At 39.2% G+C, this 20,801-nt stretch overlaps 3 protein-coding genes across 3 annotated transcripts; 2 read left to right on the plus strand and 1 right to left on the minus strand.

Annotated features, from left to right (window-relative positions):
• The first annotated feature begins 179 nt into the window (after positions 1-179).
• On the plus strand, positions 180-2,095 carry atp5mea (ATP synthase membrane subunit ea). Its single transcript, XM_083983208.1, has 4 exons — positions 180-240; positions 882-936; positions 1,762-1,860; positions 2,005-2,095. Exons 1-4 carry the CDS (start codon positions 205-207, stop codon positions 2,028-2,030), a joined length of 216 nt encoding a protein of 71 aa, XP_083839334.1. The 5' UTR covers positions 180-204; the 3' UTR covers positions 2,031-2,095.
• Positions 2,096-4,409: 2,314 nt separating this feature from the next.
• LOC310995100 (rod cGMP-specific 3',5'-cyclic phosphodiesterase subunit beta-like) lies at positions 4,410-13,008 on the minus strand (the record flags this gene model as incomplete). The annotated part of the gene is made up of 23 exons (XM_083984029.1): positions 12,902-13,008; positions 12,429-12,740; positions 10,680-10,832; positions 9,682-9,771; positions 9,407-9,547; positions 9,240-9,314; positions 9,041-9,105; positions 8,795-8,861; positions 8,621-8,668; positions 8,365-8,514; positions 8,041-8,184; positions 7,781-7,846; positions 7,473-7,622; positions 7,242-7,349; positions 7,025-7,134; positions 6,480-6,567; positions 6,288-6,388; positions 6,063-6,170; positions 5,920-5,983; positions 5,761-5,835; positions 5,123-5,206; positions 4,733-4,871; positions 4,410-4,462 (listed from the first exon to the last, which is right to left on the minus strand). Exons 1-23 carry the CDS (start codon positions 13,004-13,006, stop codon positions 4,410-4,412), a joined length of 2,496 nt encoding a protein of 831 aa, XP_083840155.1. The 5' UTR covers positions 13,007-13,008.
• Positions 13,009-18,489: 5,481 nt separating this feature from the next.
• rbp4l (retinol binding protein 4, like) lies at positions 18,490-19,710 on the plus strand (the record flags this gene model as incomplete). The annotated part of the gene is made up of 4 exons (XM_083984064.1): positions 18,490-18,606; positions 18,707-18,843; positions 19,284-19,396; positions 19,487-19,710. 4 exons carry the CDS (start codon positions 18,490-18,492, stop codon positions 19,708-19,710), a joined length of 591 nt encoding a protein of 196 aa, XP_083840190.1.
• Positions 19,711-20,801: the final 1,091 nt, after the last annotated feature.

The raw sequence follows: 20,801 nt of genomic DNA on the forward strand, positions 1-20,801 counted from the left end.
TTACCTCATAAAGCTGGTTAACCGACTGTTTTTCGGTTTCCTCTGTCGTTTCAGTAAAACAAGAAGGTTAAAAAATATTATTAAACTCAGCGAAATTAGGTTTGCCTGAAAATAGCTACCGTTTTTTTTTGTTTTTTTTTGTCAAGAGAAAAAAAAACTGAACTCATTTCCGCTCTGCACCGGAAGTCACTTCCTCGCTTCACCATGGTTCCTCCGGTCGCAGTGTCACCGCTCATCAAGGTAATAATGTCTAATATTTTATATGACAATTTTTTTTAAATAAACACGACATTATTCGTTTAGTTGAAAGAGCTCAAACTAAACCCGTAGCTGTCACCTCATTATAAACAGCTGTCAGGGAACTAGCGCTAGCGCTAGTTGTTGTGTTAGCGTGCTAACCTGTGTTTGCTAGCAGTGACATTGAGAGGTTTCCCAGGTGAAACACACACTGCCGCTAAAACAGCTTGCCACCCTGGATCTCCCACATGTTGGCGATGCAAAATCCGTGATTATTATCACTCGTTGTCTTGTTACAGTAAGCCCAGCGTGGCATTTCAGTCAGGACACAGCCAACCAGCGCTAAACCACTTTAGCAGAAAGGTCAGAGTAAAGCTGAACTTCGCCCCGCTCGGTGCTAACTGCTAAGACTGAGCGTGTAGCTACTTATCTGAAGTTAGTTTGTTTAACACAAACCTTGAGTAGCTACTATCAAAAGAAGAGCTGTATGAAATGTTGTCAACTGTTGTCAGTAGTGTGACCTTTCACTGCATAGAAGAAATGTTGCGGACATCTTGAAAAAACTGTTAAAGCAAGCTCATTTTACTGACATGTCAGTCATGGTTTGTTTTCCTAGTTAACACACGTGAATCACTTTATTTCAGACGGCCAGATGGTCTGCTCTCCTGTTTGGCGTCTTCTATGGCAAACAGAGGTTTGGTAAGTTGATGTCCTTGGTCTGTACAGACTTCACGCGCAGTTTAATAAAAGGGACATTACGTCCTTGAATAGAGCTGTCCAACAATTGCTTGAATGTGACATACACATACCTGTAACATAAGGTACTTGAAGACATAACACAGAATAACATGTAACAGTAGGAAAACCATAGGTGTAAATAACAGATATAATGGTGGATAAAATCCATTCAGTCTCTGTGGTTTCATGCTCCTGGTGGCTCACTGTTAATTAATAATAATTAATGTTTATAGGAACACCTGTGCTTTTTCTAGTGCAGCAAGACTGTGAAAAGGGCCTTACTCTAAAGTTGTTGTGCTGTATTTACAACATTGCGATTTGCATGTTTGTGGCAGTGGTTACCATTGTGCAAACTTAATTTCTGTTTTTAATGCATTTAACTTTGCACTGTTCTGTTCATGTATTGTGTAACAAGTCTGATAAAGGAAAGCCAATGCAAGCCTGTCTTTGAAGTATAACTTGTTATCTACAGAAATAATTTGCAGGTCCTTTCACGGTCTTTAGAAACACTGTAAAAAGTAAAATATGTTGGACTTATAGTGAGTTCATATTGCAACATTTCAAGTTTTAAACCTTCATGAAATATAACATGTTTAATTGTGTGATTTATAGCTACTTGTACTGACATACGGTCTCACATATAAAGCATATATTAATCTACTTAACATACTGTATATCTGCTTAATCCTGCCCAAATTGTCAATAGGAAAATCACTGCTATAAGCATTATATGAAAAATGTCTAGTGTTTGAAATAATGACAGACTGTGCTGCTGTTTTTGTTCAGACTACCTGAAGCCCATTGCTGAGGAGGAGAGGAAGGTTGAGGAGGCGGAGAAAAAGGCCAGAGAGGAGCAGGAGCGCATCTACAAACAGCTGTCTGAAGGTAACAAACACACACTCACTTAGTTCCTGAGTCTCCACTTGTTTGTCACATAGACAGCCGTCATTGTTGGTTATGATAATGATCAAATGCATCAAAACATGGCTCATTTACACATTTCCATTCTTGTTCTCTTTCTTTCTGCAGCTAATTCAGACACCATCCTCAAATGAAATATCTCTGGACCTTTGTTATGTTTCAAAGCCAATAAAAAGAGAAATTATTTTTCATGTAACAATTCAGTGTTCTTGTGTGATTTGTGGTTTTGGGGTGGGCGTGGGCGGGTGGCCAGGTTAATTTATCATAAAATAAATACAAAACAAAGCAGTTTGACTTTCTTTTAGTTAGTTATACTGACCAAATTATTCCAGTTAAATTTAAATGCAAAGAAAGTACACTCTGTAGCATAAACATTTTGTGTCTTGTGTGTGTGTGTGTGTGTGTGTGTGTGTGTGTACGTGTGTACGTGTGTGTGTACGTGTGTACGTGTGTACGTGTGCGTGTGTGCGTACCTGCCCTTCAATAGGAGATGAGCCTAAGGCAAGAGCATGGTTGTAATCCTGGCCTAGTTTAGCAGCAATCCCAGGATTGGGGTCAGGGACCAGTAGAAGAAAGTGCAGTGTGGACAGAAGTGTTCCCTCAATACTCTGGTGTTGTATAATATTGTAACCTTCATTATAAACTCCCCAGTGCCTTACCGCATTATATATGTACTGTATATAGCACACACACCATTGTATTATGACTGATGGCTAAAAGACTGTCAGTGGAGGTTGGTGACATTTCATGAAGCTACATATGACTCTAATTCTACTAAATTCAGCTGGTGATGTGTTTTATAAGAGTGAACTCCCTCAGTGAATAGTGAGTTACCAAACTAATTCATAACATAATTCATTCATTCAGATGCCTCGTAAAAATACATTTGCTTTATTCGTCATTGTACACATGGAGCACATGAAGTGACAAGCTTTAAAATACTGACCATAAAGTAAATAAAGTCTATTTAAAATGTTATGATTAGGTCTGCAGCTTATTTAGGTAAATGTATTGCCTAATGCAAGTTGGTCATGACTGATACACAGCTGTACATCAGTAAAAAGAGGCAAGCTTGATAAAACAATAATTCAACAGATGGGGGGGGGGGGGACAAAATTACCTGACTTAGTTGCCAGTGCCTGCATGCATCACTAATTCCCCAATTAAAAAATAAGCATCTAAATTTCACCTAGAAAAATATTTTTTTTATAATTACAGGGAGGTATGGAATATATACAAGTTTTTACAAGAAGTTGAATTCGCTCCCTCGTGCTGTTTTAAACAGCTCTGTTCCCTTGGAACCTTAAATGTCTGCAGAGATGGTTACTGCAGGTACATGATGGGCTAGTGGTTTGCACCAGTGCCTCACTACAGAGTTCAGGTCTCTGCATTTATGTTTAGTTTTCCTCTCGCATAGAAATCCATTTTTATGTTGCATATTATGAATATTAAGAAGCCACTGGGTTCAGAGCTGGAGTCAGTCCCCAGTTGGTGCATTGTGGCTGAACCCTGCTCCTTTTAGGAAAGGACGATGAAGTCACGTATTAAATTTCACCTCGGGTGAAATCCTAGCAGTAGCAGTTGGAGGAAACACAGTCGCTCCTGCTATTTTATGCCTAAAAACAATTGGAATCCAATTATTCATAATAAAATAAATTTTATATGGAACCAACTAATTTCCAGAGCTGTAACTGGGCTTCATTGTGCTCTATTTCATTTAAGACATCTGTAACTGAATATTCATGAAATACAATAACAATCTTGGCTACTTCCTCACATGTATTTACAGTAAGAAGGCATCATGAGTAAGCAACTACAGGCTTCTTCGCAGGCAGTAAATGTCTATGCCATTGCATTAATATTCCTATGCGGTAACTTAACTCTTCACAAATATGCATCTTTTCCTGAAGCAGCCCTGATCTCGTCATCTACCTTTGGCTCTCTGCAGTCAAGGTAAACAGACTCTCATTTGTAAATGTTGTGACTGGAAGGAGTGAACATGAAAGTATCATTTCGAATATATGTACAGTAGTTCAGTTATAGATCAGTCTACCAAGTATCAGAATTTACACTCTGAAAACCTAAAATGAATATTACATTAATGTACAATGTACAATCTGTCTGAAAACAATGCCCCAAACATGATATATTATCTACAGTGCCTTGGACTTTGCAGTAAAACTTGTACGGAACATAATCCATAATCCATACTCAAAATGTCAGGAAATGGGTGTGTGAGGATGAGTGAAAACCTGAGATTCAAAAATCATTTTGAGTATTAATTTATATTTAAAAACAAAGAATTTGAAGTGAGGATTTTCCTCCAGTTCAGGCCTTTTTCTGATGGAAACCAGTTTCACTGAGGACATACTATCAGTGCTTTGCATTCACTCATTCATCCACCTTCTTGACTTAGTTGCATTTCTTTTTTCTTGGCGATGAGACTGACTGGCTGTGGCTCTGAAAGTGATGATGAAGCCAGTCTGTCATGAGATGCACAGCTTTTTGACCTTCTAGCACACTGTGCAGGTCTTGGAGCCACCTCCACCACCGGCGTTGTTTGCAGCTGGTGGACAAAGAATAAGAATAAGTCAAAAAACTCAGTATATTTCTGAATTAAGGTTAAAGGAAAAAAGGTTAAATGTTCTTTTTTGTGTTGTGGCTACATCTGATAAACAAATAGGGCCTAACTATATGATAGCAACATTTTTTCAACTTTTTAGCTTTGGTGTTCTTATTGCTCTCGGTACCAACTCCGCAATTTCAAACAGGCAAGGACAGAAACATCAGGTGAACTAGCTATTCATTGCAGTTGTGTGATAAAGTATTACTGCACCTTTAGCTGGCTCTTTAGGAGCTTCCTCCACGGTCTTGAGTGTAGCTTCATACTCTTCTTTTTTATTATTCCACTCCTTCCTGTTATTAAGGATGCCATTCAGCATGGGTGTGATTTGTGGGTGGAAGCGAGAGAACTCCTGAACAGAGAACAGTCATACATAAATAATGCAAATACATTACGTTACAGAAGTAACAGTAACAGGTTTAAAGTTGTTCATACTTGTTCATGCTCCATTAAAATTACTGTCAGTGAGAACTAAATCATCAACTCATTAAAAAGCCTATATTTTTATGTATTTGTTTCAGACCCAGTGTGTAAGAAGCATAATTGATATACACTAATTCAAAATGAGTAAAGTGAAAAAATACAGCCAACGTGAAATGTTACCTTGTAGACAAACGTGCAGACAAAGTCAATGAAACCACACTGCATCTTTGGAAGGTCAGCTGACTTGGTCCTGTCCATCATGGGCTGGTGGGAGGAACAAAGAGTAATTGTTCCACTCAAGAGCAACATATCTGTTCACTACCTCAGTGATAACAACTGCTGTTTTAGTGGTAAAAGAGGCCACGCTCCTGGCTTTGCACAGCAACATTACTACTGTTGTAATACAACTTTCATGTCATTACTGGCAGCACTAAAGCAAGTGAGTGAGGAGGAAGAAAGTATAATGAGTTGACCTGGCCTGGGACATCATGTTTTTTTCAACAGTTGTGTCAATTGTTGACACTACAGCATGAATTTATTGAATTCCGCTTTATAGACCCACAAAAGAGTTTTTTTTTTTGAGCAAAAGAGTTAAAGCATCTGCTTCCAGCTTCTCCAATGAGAGGGTTTGTCCTTTGCTCTCTGTATCATTTAAAATAAAATATTTTTTGCAGTGTTAGACTGCCGCTGGGATAGACATTTCATCCAACAAATGATTAAACAAGAAAACTTAAATATTTAAGTTTGTTGCAGCCCACATGGTTATTTACTGATAAGTGCACATTTCCCACACATGCACATTGCACACTGTGACTCACAATGGGTTGCTGCTCCAGTACTGTCCTTTCCAGGTCACCCTGCTCCCAAAACTCTGCTGCGACAGACAAGGCAACCTGAAAGATGCACAAACGCAACAGTTATCTTTACAGAAAACTCTCCTGAGACTCTCATTTACAAGATTTTGTTGGGTTCCTCACCTTGCTCTGCACCTCCCAAGGCTTGGTGATAGCAGACAAGTCACATGCAGTCATCATCATAGCCCTGAAATTGAAAAGATGTCAGGAATTAGTGGAACAAAGAAATAAACAGTTAACTTTATGTGTGTGTCTGTTTGACTTACATGACAATCTCCTTCCTGGTTGTTTCTAGAGACATGAAGTCGACCCATTTCTTTTCATCCTCATATGTGTGTGAGAGGTCCACGATCTTCTGGAACATGGTTCTTTTCCTAACAAGGTAAATGCAGAGTTGTTGTTGTTGTTTTTTTTACCAGTGTGTTTCCAGCGTACAGACATAAAGGGAATGAAGGAGCAGGTAGAGTTAGTAAATAAGTGACAGTGCTGACTTGAAATAAAGAGCCAGGTCGGTGGCGATGATTGCAATGTCCATGAGATGAATGACATGCTCCTGCTGTCGCCTGTGAAGATTCTGGTAGATATTCAGTGACTGCAGGTGAGATGAAAGGAGAGAAATGGTCATTGGTCACAGTTAGTGATGAGGAGGAGGATTCAGTCAAATTTAGGTTTAAGTTTCTCACCTCATCAGCCAACAGGAACTTTCCAAACTCTAAATGGTGTCGCTCCAGGATGGAGGAACCGTGTAGCTTGGCCAGAGGGTTGCCAGATCTGGAATCAGTAGGGTTAAACATGACATTAACAACAACCACCACCAGCTTCAAGCACGGGGCCTTAACATAACAGGGAAACTCACACCTGGTTTCACTGTTGTCTCTACACTCTATCAGGAGATCGTCATGCAGCTTAAAGGATTAACATGCCTTTGAATATTTGGCTTGCTAACATTTGCGTCAGAAGTCCACATTTCTGATCTAGACATCAGCACATGAACACACCATGAATGTGGACACATTTAAACTTCAATTACCACTGCAAAATGATGTGACTGACAAAAGAGAAAGTTTCAAGTTGCTGTAAATTGATGAACAATGAATGTGATGGCACTTTTGAACATTTGAAAACTAAATTAAAACATTTTTTCAGCACATGTACAATCGTTATTTAGCATTGTTGTGGAGCCAAAGTTTAGGTTGTTGAAAAAGTGAAAAGATTTCAAGCGACTTACTTGACTTGGTACAAGTTGTTGGTCCCTCTGTGATCAATATCATGCAGGAAGCCTGCTGTGATCATGGCCATCACCTCCAAGTCAGTATAATATCGCTTCAGCATTCCCGTCTAGGGACAGAAAATACACAAAATCAATAACATCAAAGAAGAAAAGACATTACTACTACTGCATCTTCTTCTGTAGGTGCAGGCTAAAATAATGCACCACATCATACCGTTAATAGTGTAAACATGGTCTGTCCCACGTTGAAGCCGTGACGCCAGTTGTGGTAGGTGATTTTTCTGTAGCCTTTACTGACAGAGTACATGAACCGAACCAGCACCTGAAAGGTCAGGAGAAGACAACCAATGAATTATATTCATATAAGTAGAGCTGGAGATTGTAAATTCAAGAGTTATTTAAAATATATTAAACTTGTTCATGTTGATTTGTGTTTCTAGATCACCTCTTGAGGGACCTGGAACTTCTTGACCACCCCGACCTCATAGTACATCTGGATCCCGCACCTCACCAGGTCCATCTCTGAGCAGGGGAAATCTGAGAAGCGGAATTCGTAGATCTCATACTTCTTAATCAGTTGAGGTAGGTCTTTTTTCTGTGGGGCAAATGAACAGTGAGATAAAATAGTACACAGCACATTCAAGCCTGGTAAGTGACATGTCAAGTCTCAAATCTGTCACCTTTTGTACAGATTTAATGCCACTCAGAGTCAGGGGACACATTAAAATACTATACAGTGCAGTAAAGTCTTACCAGTATGGCTAACAGCTCTTCCTCTTCACAATCTCTGGGTTCCAAGTCGTAAAGCTCTCTGGTGTTCTGGGAGAAATGAGAAAAACATTGCAGTTGTTTGCTTGGATCTACAAATTAGTTAAGCATAAATACAGTTAAACCTCCTAAAAGGTGAAATAGACAAACTGAACAGAGGATGTGTAACAATAGGTTTTTATCAGCTGGGTGCTTGACTATTTCAGATGCGTGTTGTTAGTCTCTCAATCAAATGCAGTACTGACCAGGATGTTCTGAATCTCATCATCCCGACACTTGACATGGTAGAGCACCATGTCCTGAGCAATGTCTTTCCGATTCTCCAGCCTGTTCATTTTGTCATAAGTGTCGGTGTTGAGAGCTGACCAGCCCAGGAACTGGGTCAAAGCCTGAGAAAGAAGGAAACCGCAAAGAGTCAGGAATGGCACAGTGTGTAGCCTATTGTATAACACAGATACAGCATCCCAGGGAGTGTAGGAGGCTAAATTATTAAGAACTGCAGTGATACTACAGTAATAGACGTTCATGCAATTGTAATTAAGTAAGTGATGTATGAATGAATTAGTTACCTCCATGAGCTGCTCATCATGATCATCAAAAGGCTTTCCATCTTTTCTGTTGTAAAAAGTGGCCACTCCTACTATCTCTTCTTTTTTGTTGACAATAGGCAGCGACAGAACATTTTTTATGGTCCAACCACTGCTGTCAAGGGGCTCAGTCTGCAATGTGAGAACAAGCAGTGGAAATGTGACACACTTTTTTTTTTTTTTTTTTTTTTTTTTTTTTACCTATATAAGATTTTTTTTCTCTCTTCCAGTCTCTTACCTGAAACTTGAACATCTCCTCAGCAGCTGCATTCATAATGTTACAAATCTAGAAATGAAGAAAATCAAATCAAAAGAACTCATTAATGGGTCAAATTTGCCAATGGTTAAATGTAGTCTTGACTGAATCACCAGCTTGTTGAAATGTATGTTAAAACATATATATATAACTCACCAAACCAGTCTCAGCAACATAAGTTGGCAGGCCGCTGGACAAGGCCCAGTGGTCTGGAGTAGGATTGCTGTGTGGCAGATGTAGGAATAGACAAGACAGCATGTATGTGATTGTGAACATAAACTGTGTCCAAGCTGCTAATGGTCAATTGACATTGTTTTTAAGCATTTTCTCAAATGAGTTCTACATCATCACAGCATGTTCAGACTGAGGTGAATTAAAAAAAGAAAAAACGTGTGCACTTACGGTATGACTTTGATGTCTTCTTTACCATGTAAAATATAATCAATCACTTTGTAGAAAATTACCTCCTGAAGAAAAAAAATTAAAACGCAGAAATAAGAATAGAAAAAAAAAACAAGGACAGCATCAAGTACACAAATATCTACAAACTCAATGTTGATAAAAAATATTACAGGAATAAAAAAAGAGTTGAAAACAGCACCCTGCCATCAGGAGTTACAGGGCCAGAGTAGGGAGCCTGCTCTCCCATCAGCACAGGCCAGATGTCAAAGAATTCCTAGAAGGAGACGTAGAGGAAGAAAGTTTTGGTTTTGGTGATAAATGCATGAACACAAAATGTGGGATGGTACAGGCAAAAACACAAAGTACCTTTTCCTTTGTCATGTCAAGTAAGCCGACAGAGTAGCGGTCACAGTTGAGGTAGGCTCGGACTGTGTACAAGGCTTTGTGAAACTGTCGCTCAATGTCTGTCAGCTCCTCAAATACCTTGTTGGCAGACCATAGAAGAAGCTAGGATACACACACACACACACACACACATACACAGAGGTGGGGGGTTATTCATTAAGCCACAAAATCACAAAGTAAATGCAGTGGTTTTAAATACATGTTGCTTTATTAGTGCATCTGTGTGTGTCCTTTACCATTCCTTTACGTGTCTCACAGCTGTGCAGGTAACTCAGATGGTAGATCTTCAAGTTCAATGTGGCAACTTTCAGATACTTTAAAAAAAGCTAAATGAATAAAGGAGAGAAAAGAAAGAGATATGAGAAAAAGATTTTCTTCAAAACAGAAGTGATACCTTATGATACAATGATATGTGATGATGTCTGATGTGATTTAATCTAGATAAACAGATTACATGATAAGGAGTGAGTAATGATTCATAGTCTGTGTTATTTAACCATGGAGCTTCCTCCAGTCTACTTTTTATTTTGTCTTCTGTTGGTTTGTTCCAATATGGTGTAAACATTTAATTTCTTTAAAAAAAAAAAAAAACCATGAAATGTTTTCTTATATAATCAAGGGTAATATTGAGTTAGATTATTTGGTTAAAACAAACAGCATCACTGGAGCCAAATATGTAATGTGTTGATTTAACGTTTGTGATGAAATCCATTAATATCAACCGATGGTAACAAGCATGCCAAATACATTGATTTATTTGACTAATTTAAATGAAATATTAAGCAGCAAACAGTAGTCACAGTACCAGCCATGGGAAAATGATATATTCCTGTCTAAGCCGTCTGAGCCCTGCTGTGTGTGACTTGGACTGTCCAGCAGTTATGTAGTTACGTCATTAACTTGCTGTGGCTCCAGGTTCATTACTAACCCGTCATCACCTCCATTTCAAAGCTTAGTGTACTCCTAATTGGGATGACATCACCAACCGTGATGGATTAATGACGTGACTGACGTACAGTATATGAACTCACTCTACTCAAACACTTATAATCTACCAGTTGGCTGCAGGGGAATTCCCTCCCAGCTGTAGTGACACTCTTGAACCAACTCAGTTGTCTTTTTACAGCAGCTGTATTTATTTCTATAGTGCCACAATCAAAACCCGACTATCTTTTGGTTTGAGACAAAAGTAGATATTAAATTGAAGTGTGTGCTTTGTGTGGTTGGAACTCACATCTTCATCCTCAGCAGTGAAATGTGGTCCTGTGGTCTTGTTTAGAGCCATGATGACGGCGACCATATCTTTACCGTTGAGAATGGGCGAAGCCAGAACGCACTTGGTCTGGTATTCTGTGAGTTCATCCACAAAGGAGCTGAAGTGCTGGTTCTAAAGGAGAGAAAATGTTATGTTTTTAGTACATGTAGCTACATGTATCGCACCTGTAATTGAAAATACCCTCATTGTTACTCTAACACTTTCTTATTTCAAATATTTGCTTTGAAAAAGAAGTTTGATCCAACACTTTATTTATTTCTAGTAGCTACAGTATAGTATGCCTTTTATTCTGGCATGCTATTAGTAGTATTAGTAAACATTATATATATTCATGTATATTATCTATCAAGTCAATTGAGGTATGAATGTTTTTTAATGCCTTGTTATAGAAAGGTAGCTCTAGGCCTTGAATGGGCAAAATAGACTAAAATGAAGAATCTAAAAAAAAATCCCTTGATCCCAATGATGAATATTCTGAAATCACCATACTAAACTTGGAAAGACATAATTCTGCATCATTCATTTGAAGACATTTATCAAGATGTTGAACCTGATATACATGTCTGGCCCATTAAAATGCTGATGTAAAGGTACAGTATACCACTGACACACTGTATCAGGCCAGTGTAAAGTGAACTAGTTTTGATCTGTTTTAGATTCCTGCTGACTGCTGACTAAATGTCAGAGGCGTCTAATCCACAGCTAGAGCAGAGGCTGATGGGATCTGGAAATAAATGGATTATGTCTGACAAGGAGATTTACACCCTCACTTGGTCGAGCATAGATACATCAGTGCTTCTTTTACAACTGGCCAGCGCTAGTCATAAAATCTTAGCAAATTATAATTTATGAATACATATTCACACTCAGTTTTTTTATATGTGCATTAATGTAATTTTTCTTGCATAAACAGATGGGTAATTGTAAAACTCCTCTACTTAAAATGCCTTTATTACAATTCCTCTGCACCTCATATTGTTGATATCCACTGTACATATCAAATCTGCATGACAGAATAGGATATTGATTGGTTGATCAGTTGTATAACATCTCAAAAACTACTAGCTAAGGGGTTGTTTTCTTGTATTAAGGAGATGAGTTAACACATCTGCACAGGTTTCATCATTTAGTTAATAGTGTTTGATCCCAGTTCAATTTTTTTCTTTTAACGGTAGATCTGTGTCTGTCTTTTATTATTGATTTATTGCCTTTTCCAAATATGGACTATCAACACTTAACATGCCATTTTTTAGCTATGACCCACATCCAGTTTACTGGGATAATTTCTTGGAGAGAAAAACATCGAACAAGTAAATTTAACGGGTGAGTTTACTTTAAATTTGGATTTAGAAATTCTGAACTCCAACTCAAAACATTAGATTCTGCGCAGAATACAGTTTTAACATTTCCAGGAAGGCTGTAACACAGTCACATTTATTTGCTGTGTCACTTTTGCTCTAGGAGCTACAAGGATTTTCAAAAACTGGTCCACTATCAGACCAGTTTGCCTTTAAAAAGATACATATTTATTTATTTAGTTAAAGCCACCATGTGTGGGATTTAAAGGATGAACTTTGTGGTGACACCTGGTGGTGGTGTCACTAATTTCACTATGCAATACTGTAGATTTGCATAACATCTGTAGCCGCAGGGCTTACTCACTCCAAGCCTTGGCTTATTTGCCGTTGGGTCATTTTCTCCCCTTACCTCTGTCACATCTTTCACGTTAACAGTCTTCTTGGTCAGGGCCACGTGCCCGACTATTCCCATATCCAGTGGATAGACGATCTCAGAGTCTGGTGGCACCACACAGTTGTCCAGCTCTGCGTCCACGCTGACATTGAAAAGCCTTGTGGCGAGCTCTCCGATGCCGTTCCGCTGCCGGTACATGAACAAGCTGCAGCGGTCGGCGTGGATGAGAGCGGTGATCCTCTTCAGGATCTTGAAGACCACCTTTTCCACATTGATGTTCTCCTGCATGTCTTTGATCAGGTCATACAAGATCTGACTTTCCTCAATCTTGACAAAGAGATAAAAAAACAAACAAGTTTTGGTTTTAAGTAAGATCTAAGACCATCATAATAAATGTTATAAAAATAAAAGTTTATGCAGGTAAATCCAGTTGTCTCTATCAGCTCCTTTTCTACCTCATAAAGAAGTGGAGAAATAATTTCATTTACCTGACTGAGCTCCTGGAACTCGCTGACCTTCTTGGAAAAGTACTGAGAGGCAAAAGCTGGATTCCCTTGGAGAAACTTCTCCACATCTTCCTTTTCCGCACTCATGGTTCCTTCTTCCTCCTCTTCTCGCGAATACTCCTGTTTTCTCCTTCTTCAGATCAGTGATGGAGCTCCCACTAGGTCCAACACTGCTCCAAATGAGCTCCGTCCGGGCTTCTCCGAGTCAAACACAAAAGACTAAATAGTTGAAACAATCCACACAGCGGCTGGTTTATTCCACTTTATCCCCTAAAGAAAGAACAGATCTTATCCAAGTATTGCAGAGGGAAGACAGAAGCGGGCACATTCAAATACAGGTAAAAAAAAAATAAAATAAAGATAATCCCCCCCCTGTTGGTGGGATGAGTGCACTGAGTGAGGGAGAGCCCTGTGGAGAAGGCAGAGGGCTGGATCCAAACAATCCTTGTGTCATCAGCAGATAGTGCTGAAGGTTAGCAGGGATCTGCCCATGCTAAACTTGTCAGCTGATCATCTGGTAATGGATACGGGGCCACATGATCCAGCCCCCTGTGTGCTGATAAGTGTACCACCAAAGAAACACACTGCCATTTGCATTGAGGATGAAATATCTGCTGTATGTATCACATAAACTGTATGATTTAATATGATTTAATATAATTCTCTATGGTTACACAACGTTTTTTAAACAGGCACTTGGGTGAAAATTAAAATTTATTCCACACATACAATTCAGACAAGTTCAGTTTGATTGTTTTATACAATATGTATCGTCCAGGACGGGTCTTAACTTGTCCTGTGTTTTTATTGGGTTTTTCTATATTGTTGACAAATTCCTACCAAACATCTGTTCTGTGATTGACCCCCCTTCAGTATATCATTACTGCTGTGAGATGAAGATGCAGCTCACACAGTACACACATCGATGCATGTTTCCTGTTTATCACATCTGCAGTATATTTCCCATATTTTTCATGCTGTATGTCATGTTTCATTACAACATACAGTCTCTCAGACACGTCGGCCTACCTGTACAAGCTCTTTAAGTCCTTATTAAACAAGGCCTCCTCTGGCATAAGCCCTATTTAGTTAGGACACTAGCTGATTATCTCAGCACCCCAACTCTCCACCTTTCTCCACATGCAATCTTTAATGCAGTCTCACTCACACTACTTTTCTGAGTTTGCACAACATTGACTGGTAATAGATTTACAGTAGGAGATGAGGAACCGACTACCATTGATTTTATGATAAAACCGGGAGAGTGAAGACAACCAGACGACAGATGCTAATTTGACAATATGAGATAAGTTCTGTCAGCAACAAACAACGTGGGGAGAAAAGGCCTGTTCTGTGTTTCTCCAGAGGAGGGAGCACCGGTCTGTAATAAGGTTTCATAAACATCTTAAACAAAAGGTCAAATAGATAATCTGCGTCCACTATAATAGATTACGGCAGGTGTGTGTCTGAGATGGAGAGACAGAATGAGTGAGGGAGGGGACAGTGATTTAGGTTGTCTGTTTCATAAGAGTGTGTATTTGATGTGCACCTGTTGGAGTGGATCGCAAAAATCAGTGGGGTTTGTCCCCTGTGGACCATGAATGTATGTCATTATACATAGATTTAGATTGTTGTAGCTTGGATGAAAAAGCTGAACAAACCGAGTGACACAGACAACATTTATATTCCTACTGGCTAAAATAGAGACATTACTGATGCACAAAAAATGCCATAATGTGAAAAATTATAAAGACTTTTACAAAAAATGTGATTTGTTGACAAGTTTGATCTCAGCTTTACACACAAAACCATAATAAAATACTGGTGATACTGAGACAAAGTTTTGCAGCCACCACAGTTGAACATTGACACTGTAGTAAAGATTTCACTATACACATGACACTTATCATTAAGGCCAAACTTACAACTACTAAGCTTGGTGACAGCTTAGTGATTATGGTAGGTAATGATGCAGCCAGGACTGTACACTACCACTGTACATTACAAGCCACTTATTACTTACAGTGCTATCATGCACCAGCACCACAGGGGGGCAGCAGACCCATATCTTTTGAATCCAAGAACATCCTCAAATACACCCTGACGTGCTTGGACCTCTTCTGTTTGATAAGTTGTGATCGCAGAAGGTTGTTTCATGCACATAATAGTAATGGCAATGGTGACAATCCCACACAGAGTGGCTAATAAAATAAGAATACTTAACTAGGGATATTGTTCCCTTCACACAAGCCATGGGGTCACAACCATGAATACCAGGAGGTGCCTCCATGTTTAGTGGCATGTAGGCCTACAGTATAAGCTTAAGGTTTAAGGCAGCGCCGCAGCGGTATGTTTGCCCAGCCGCTGAACGTGACGGTACTTAAACAGATATAAACACAGTAGTCATGAAGATCAGCAGAGGGTGTAATCATCCTCTTAGCTCTTGCCACGGGTCTATCCTGGTCATCAGCCAATCAAAATCAGCTGATGGTCATGACCGCCAGCCTTGAGAAGGCTCTGTTGATGAAACAATGTTTAGGCTCAGAAGTTCTCAGATCAGAGGTTAATTTATTGGAACCAATAGAAGTGCTTGTTATCAATCACTCACTTCTTTACTGTAAGTGGCCTTATGAAGAGATATCGGGTCAGACACTGACTTGTCATTAAATCCTCATATAATTCTATCAATTCACCCAACGAATCACTCTGGTCCATTTCCTAACCTGGGGGAGGGACCATGGATGTCACAGGATATAAGTGCAATAAAGTATTTTCATTAATTTCATAAGGCATAAAAAAGACATTGTGAAAAAGGGTTTATTGAACTTTATTATATTAATCCATCAATAAATATTTAAAGAAAAAATACAGACTAAATGAAACCCCATTGCATAGCAGAATGTGAATATTTTAAATTTGTTAATCCATTGTTAAATCTATTTATTAATGGAATAATAGTTGATTTATACATTCTTTTTGTACCTATAAGAATATGGAAAATGTGTTTTCATTTGACATCTCTGGTCCTCCATATTTGTCCACTTTGTTTTTACTCATTTAATTGATAATTGAGGTGTGTTTAGCCTAGCTATAAAAAGGGGTATAGTAAGTCTATTTCTGTCTATGATCCATTTCAGGCTACACAAGTAGGATTATAGTACTGAGCAGCACAGTCAGTGCAAAAAATAGATGGTCTGTCTTCATTGGCTTGTCTGTATCCTAAATGAAGAGACTATTACATATAGTTTTAGACCAGAGCAGTGATCTAATGATTCTATTTTAAGCAAAAGCAAGAGATTAAAGCTTTAATTAAATGAATGTGTATAATATGAGAACAGACTTACATGTGGAGAAGACTCTAGACATCATTACGTGATATATTATGACAGCTGTAATCTCATGTGGCTGCGGTTAATCCAGGAAATGAGGGTTCGTAGTTCACCACAGATGTATGTGTCTGTGTGCAGGTGCATAACCACAAGTTATAATTACAATAAAACCCACTTCTCCTTTTGTCATGATATTTAATATAGATTACCTGCATGATCCTTTTTTGTGGTGAAAGTCTTATAAACACAGTGTAGTGTGTATAAACCATTATGTAACTGTATTAACAATGATGATATTATTATTATCATCTGATCATCGCATTGATTGTAAGATTTAGACGTGCTTACCGCATGTTTCTCAGAGGATTACGGATTAATTGTTCCAGCAAAAGAAGGTAAGTTAATGAGGTAGTCAGTATTATTTAGTCTCTCAAATAAGAAGTGGCAGGAGATGTTGTTTTTAATTCTCTTATAGCTTTTGTCTACAGGTTCACAATTGCAGTGTCTTCTGTGTTTGGTGTATCCATGCATGCATGTGCAAGCATGTAAGATACATGTGGAAATGAAGTACATTTTTGTAATTGTTAATCAACTGAATAAACTGAGATTTCAAATTCTATGTAGACGTATAAAGTCCATTAAGTCTTTTTGCATATTGTTGTTGTTAGTCCTGTGTGGCACTTTTGTGTAAATAGATAGTTGCCATTTGTGAGTGGCCAAGAAGTCTGAAAAGTAATATAAAACTTTTTTTTAATACAACTACACCTTGACACAAGTATTAAAATAATCTCGCTTCTGCAGCATTTTTCTTAATTCTCGAAATTCTGCCTGACATTGAATCATTCTGTCATGCTCTGTGACTTCACTGTTGCTGTGAGTGCTCAGTCTCTGAAAGTGTAATTACTAACTCAATACCTGTTGCAATGAAATGCCAGTTCAGTGAAAAAAAGAAAAGAAAATGTAAATAACCAATTGAATTTCACAGCGTCTAAACTCCTTTTCTTGTTGATCCTACACAGTCTTGGAAGTTTTTCAGGTCTTGTTTCACACATGGATTAGTACCATTCGTACTGTTGTGGTCAGCTGGCAGTGGCTTATATGTGAAACTTTCTCTAGAAACCAACTTCATATATTTGTAGTTTTGTATGCAGAAATGGCTGCATTAAGTACATATTTTATCTTAATGATCTTTTTATGCATTTGTGATGCGGATCCTTAAGATTTTATGGTGCGACCAATTTTAGTTATGTGAATCAGTTCTATGGGAATCATATGTATCATATCACATGTGTGAATATTCATGCATTTCTTTATAAACCACACATCTGATAAAAAAGAGTAAACGTGTCTCCAGTCTCTGCATTAGCTATTTGGACATGGTGTTTAGCATTTTCTTTCACTAAATCAAGAGTCCAGCATACATGCTAATATGATCCAAACTGAATAAAATGATAACTTTCAAATTTTTAATGCAATCAACCACTTCTTGTATGTTGTGTATATGTACAGTTCATTTGTCAGCTTGTTTGTGTCTGAGCTTTATTGCACTTCCACTCAGTTACATAAAGGTCTAATTGTTTTTACAGTCTTGTGCAGGTTTGAACATAGAAGCCAGATTACAGTAAGGATTTCAACCCAACAAGATTAGCTCTAGATTTAAGCACCTTATTTAGTTCCAAGCAATGAAAATCAGCCATAAGCTTGTCTGTGGAGGGTGTATATAAAGGCAGCGTCTGACACCTCTGATTCAATCTGGTGGATAACCACAAACAGCACTAGAAGTTCAATCACTGTCGCTACTTTGAACCAGAACAGGTAAGAAACTGAGCTGTTACTCATTTGAAGACAATTCACCTTGTAGATTTGGGGATTTTGGAGTGAGAGTTGTTGTTCTTTGCATTCTGTCTGATAACCATGATCTTGGTGTCTTGTAGGAAATGTCGTTGTATGTTTAGATTAAAGTTGCATTTTTGGCATTGTCAGTTTAAAACAGAATTTGTTTTAAGACTGCACTGCACATTTTCTATTGCTCTAGCATAAGTTGAAATCGAACTTCACATGCTATTGTTTTCTTTATCTCATATTATATATTTCAGTATTGACAGTGCATTGACAATTGTTCTATATATCAGCTGCTGGTGGACCTAAAATGTGTATTTAGATTTGTATCCATGAGTAAAAAATAAAAAATAAAATACTCCTCTGATCATGATTTCTCTTCATGGTTGTGTTCAGTTCAGGATGGGATCCTCTAAGCTGGCCCTGCTGCTGGTCCTGGTTGCCTGTGTAGAGCGGGCTCTGTCTGCCTCCTGTGTCGTTGACAGTTTCTCTGTCAAGGAAGACTTTGACCCCAAGAGGGTACGTTGAATCAAAACACCCACAAACAACATTTTTCTGTATGTTCAGAGAGAGTTTGAAACAGTTTCTGACTTTCTTCTTCTCCGTCTTTCTATTGCAGTATGCAGGCAAGTGGTACGCACTGCAGAAGAAAGATCCAGAGGGCCTGTTCCTGCAGGACAACATCTCAGCCGAGTACACCATCGATGACGATGGCTCCATGACTGCTTCATCCAAGGGACGTGTCACTCTGTTTGGGTAAGTCCACAAAAAATGATAGAACTCTATCGACCCAAAGCAAAACCTGCTGGTCCCGCACCTCTTTAAAGCCCCTCAGGTTAGGGTAAAGGGTCAGTTCAGGCACAAAGACCCTCTTGACTCTCTGGGGGGAGGGTTAGGGTGTGGGCAGCTCAAATACTCCGTTTCTGGGATCAAAGGTTAAGAAGAGTGCTCAGGTTCTGCTCAAGGTCCACCCTAAGATTTAAGATAGAGGCAGGTATGATGTTCCAGAAGCACATTCTGAACAGCATTAGCTACAAAGTGGGTTTTCCCTGGATTAGGAAGGATTAGGAAGAAATACTATTAGAAGAGGTGGGATTTTACCCAGGAATGTTGGCTTGGATTCACTCTTGTAAACAAAAAACATACAATTAAAGTGCTTATGACTAAAAGGTATGTTTGAATCATTATTTTTGCAGCTTCTGGGTTGTGTGCGCTGACATGGCTGCCCAGTACTCCGTCCCCGACCCTACAACCCCTGGCAAGATGTTCATGAACTACCAGGGACTGGCCAGCTACCTGTCCAGTGGAGGTAAAAAAGTGCACACATATCCAGCCACACACCCTTCTTACACCCTATAATTTCTATTTTACTCAAACATCTCCCATTCCTTCTAACCAGGTGACAACTACTGGGTGATCGACACCGACTACGACAACTACGCCATCACCTACGCCTGCCGCACCCTGAAAGAAGATGGCAGCTGCGAAGACGGCTACGCCCTCATCTTCTCCAGGAACCCCCGCGGCCTGCCCCCCGCCATTCAGCGCGTCGTGCGTCAGAAACAGGAGGATATCTGCATGGTCGGACAGTTCCAGCCCGTGCTGCAGTCTGGAGCCTGCTAAAGAGAAGAAGCAGGGCAAGGAAGGCAGGGGACTGTCGCCAGCTATAGCTGCAGTCTGGGTGGCTGGAGAGCAAGAAACAGGGAGGGAGTGAGAGAGTGAATGTCAGAGATATTGTTGTGTATGTGGGAGTGATCATGTGGGGTGAATGGACAGATGCAAAACAACAGAGAGACTGGGAAGAAAGCGAAGATGGAGAAAAACCTGCACATGTTCAACCACGACTTCAAGATTTTCCAAGAACTGCATCTGTTTTTTTTTTTTGTTTAAAAAATCAATTTCCTCCTCTGTCTCTCATGTTGTTGTTATTTGTCCATGGAAATTGTCACTGTTGCCATGGTGTTTTGAGTGAATGCGAAAAATAAAATAATAAAAATATTTTTCTAAACAAAAACTATTGAAAGTTTGTCCTTTTTTGCCGTTGTGTAGCTATTTCACTGTCAAGCCTGCATTTTAAAAACATTTTTAAAAAATGACACAGACTGTTTGAGGTATGAATACTTTAAAGTATACTGGTCACCTGCTCAGCCTTGAAAACATGTTGCACTTTGGCCATGTAAGTGACTGTGATCCCTCCTGAGCCCCAGGAAAAAGCCATCAAACCCAACACAATACGCACTGAGAAGTAATGGGCTTACTGGTGGTCTGATGTTTCCAGACCTTAGTCCTATTATGCTAACACAACTATTTGGGTACTTAGTGTGCTCCACGGGTCAAGGGTCGTGTCAGGAGCCTTCTGCAGTCACGTCTCACTTGGAATTAGGGTTGCCAACCGTCCCTTGAAATACGGAATCGTCCCGTATTTGGAGACTAAAAGACATGTCCCTTATTGAACTGATACGGGACGCACTTTGTCCCGTATTTTTGAAAATCCATGTCGGGCGATTTTTATTAATGACCCAGTGCAGTTGTGACTGCCGCTGCTGACTCTGCCTGTCTCAATGAGCCTCTCATTGACCAATGGGACACCGTTATGTTGCTGGGTCGCTTAAGTGTTGCTCGGATACGCCTGCGAAGCCGCTTTCATTGATGTGACTGATGCAAGTGCGGTGGCGAAAAAAAAAACGACCGCAGACGTGTAGAAAAGAACGGGA

Source organism: Trachurus trachurus (genome assembly GCF_905171665.1).
Source record: "Trachurus trachurus genome assembly, chromosome: 12".
NCBI classification, from domain to species: domain Eukaryota; kingdom Metazoa; phylum Chordata; class Actinopteri; order Carangiformes; family Carangidae; genus Trachurus; species Trachurus trachurus.

Bases quoted from the DNA above. Each gene is read 5' to 3' on its own strand.
- atp5mea (XM_083983208.1), top strand. From the start codon at position 205: ATGGTTCCTCCGGTCGCAGTGTCACCGCTCATCAAG. The intron at 241-881 runs GTAATAATGTCT...ACTTTATTTCAG, and splicing joins CAGTGTCACCGCTCATCAAG to ACGGCCAGATGGTCTGCTCT. The intron at 937-1,761 runs GTAAGTTGATGT...GTTTTTGTTCAG, and splicing joins CTATGGCAAACAGAGGTTTG to ACTACCTGAAGCCCATTGCT.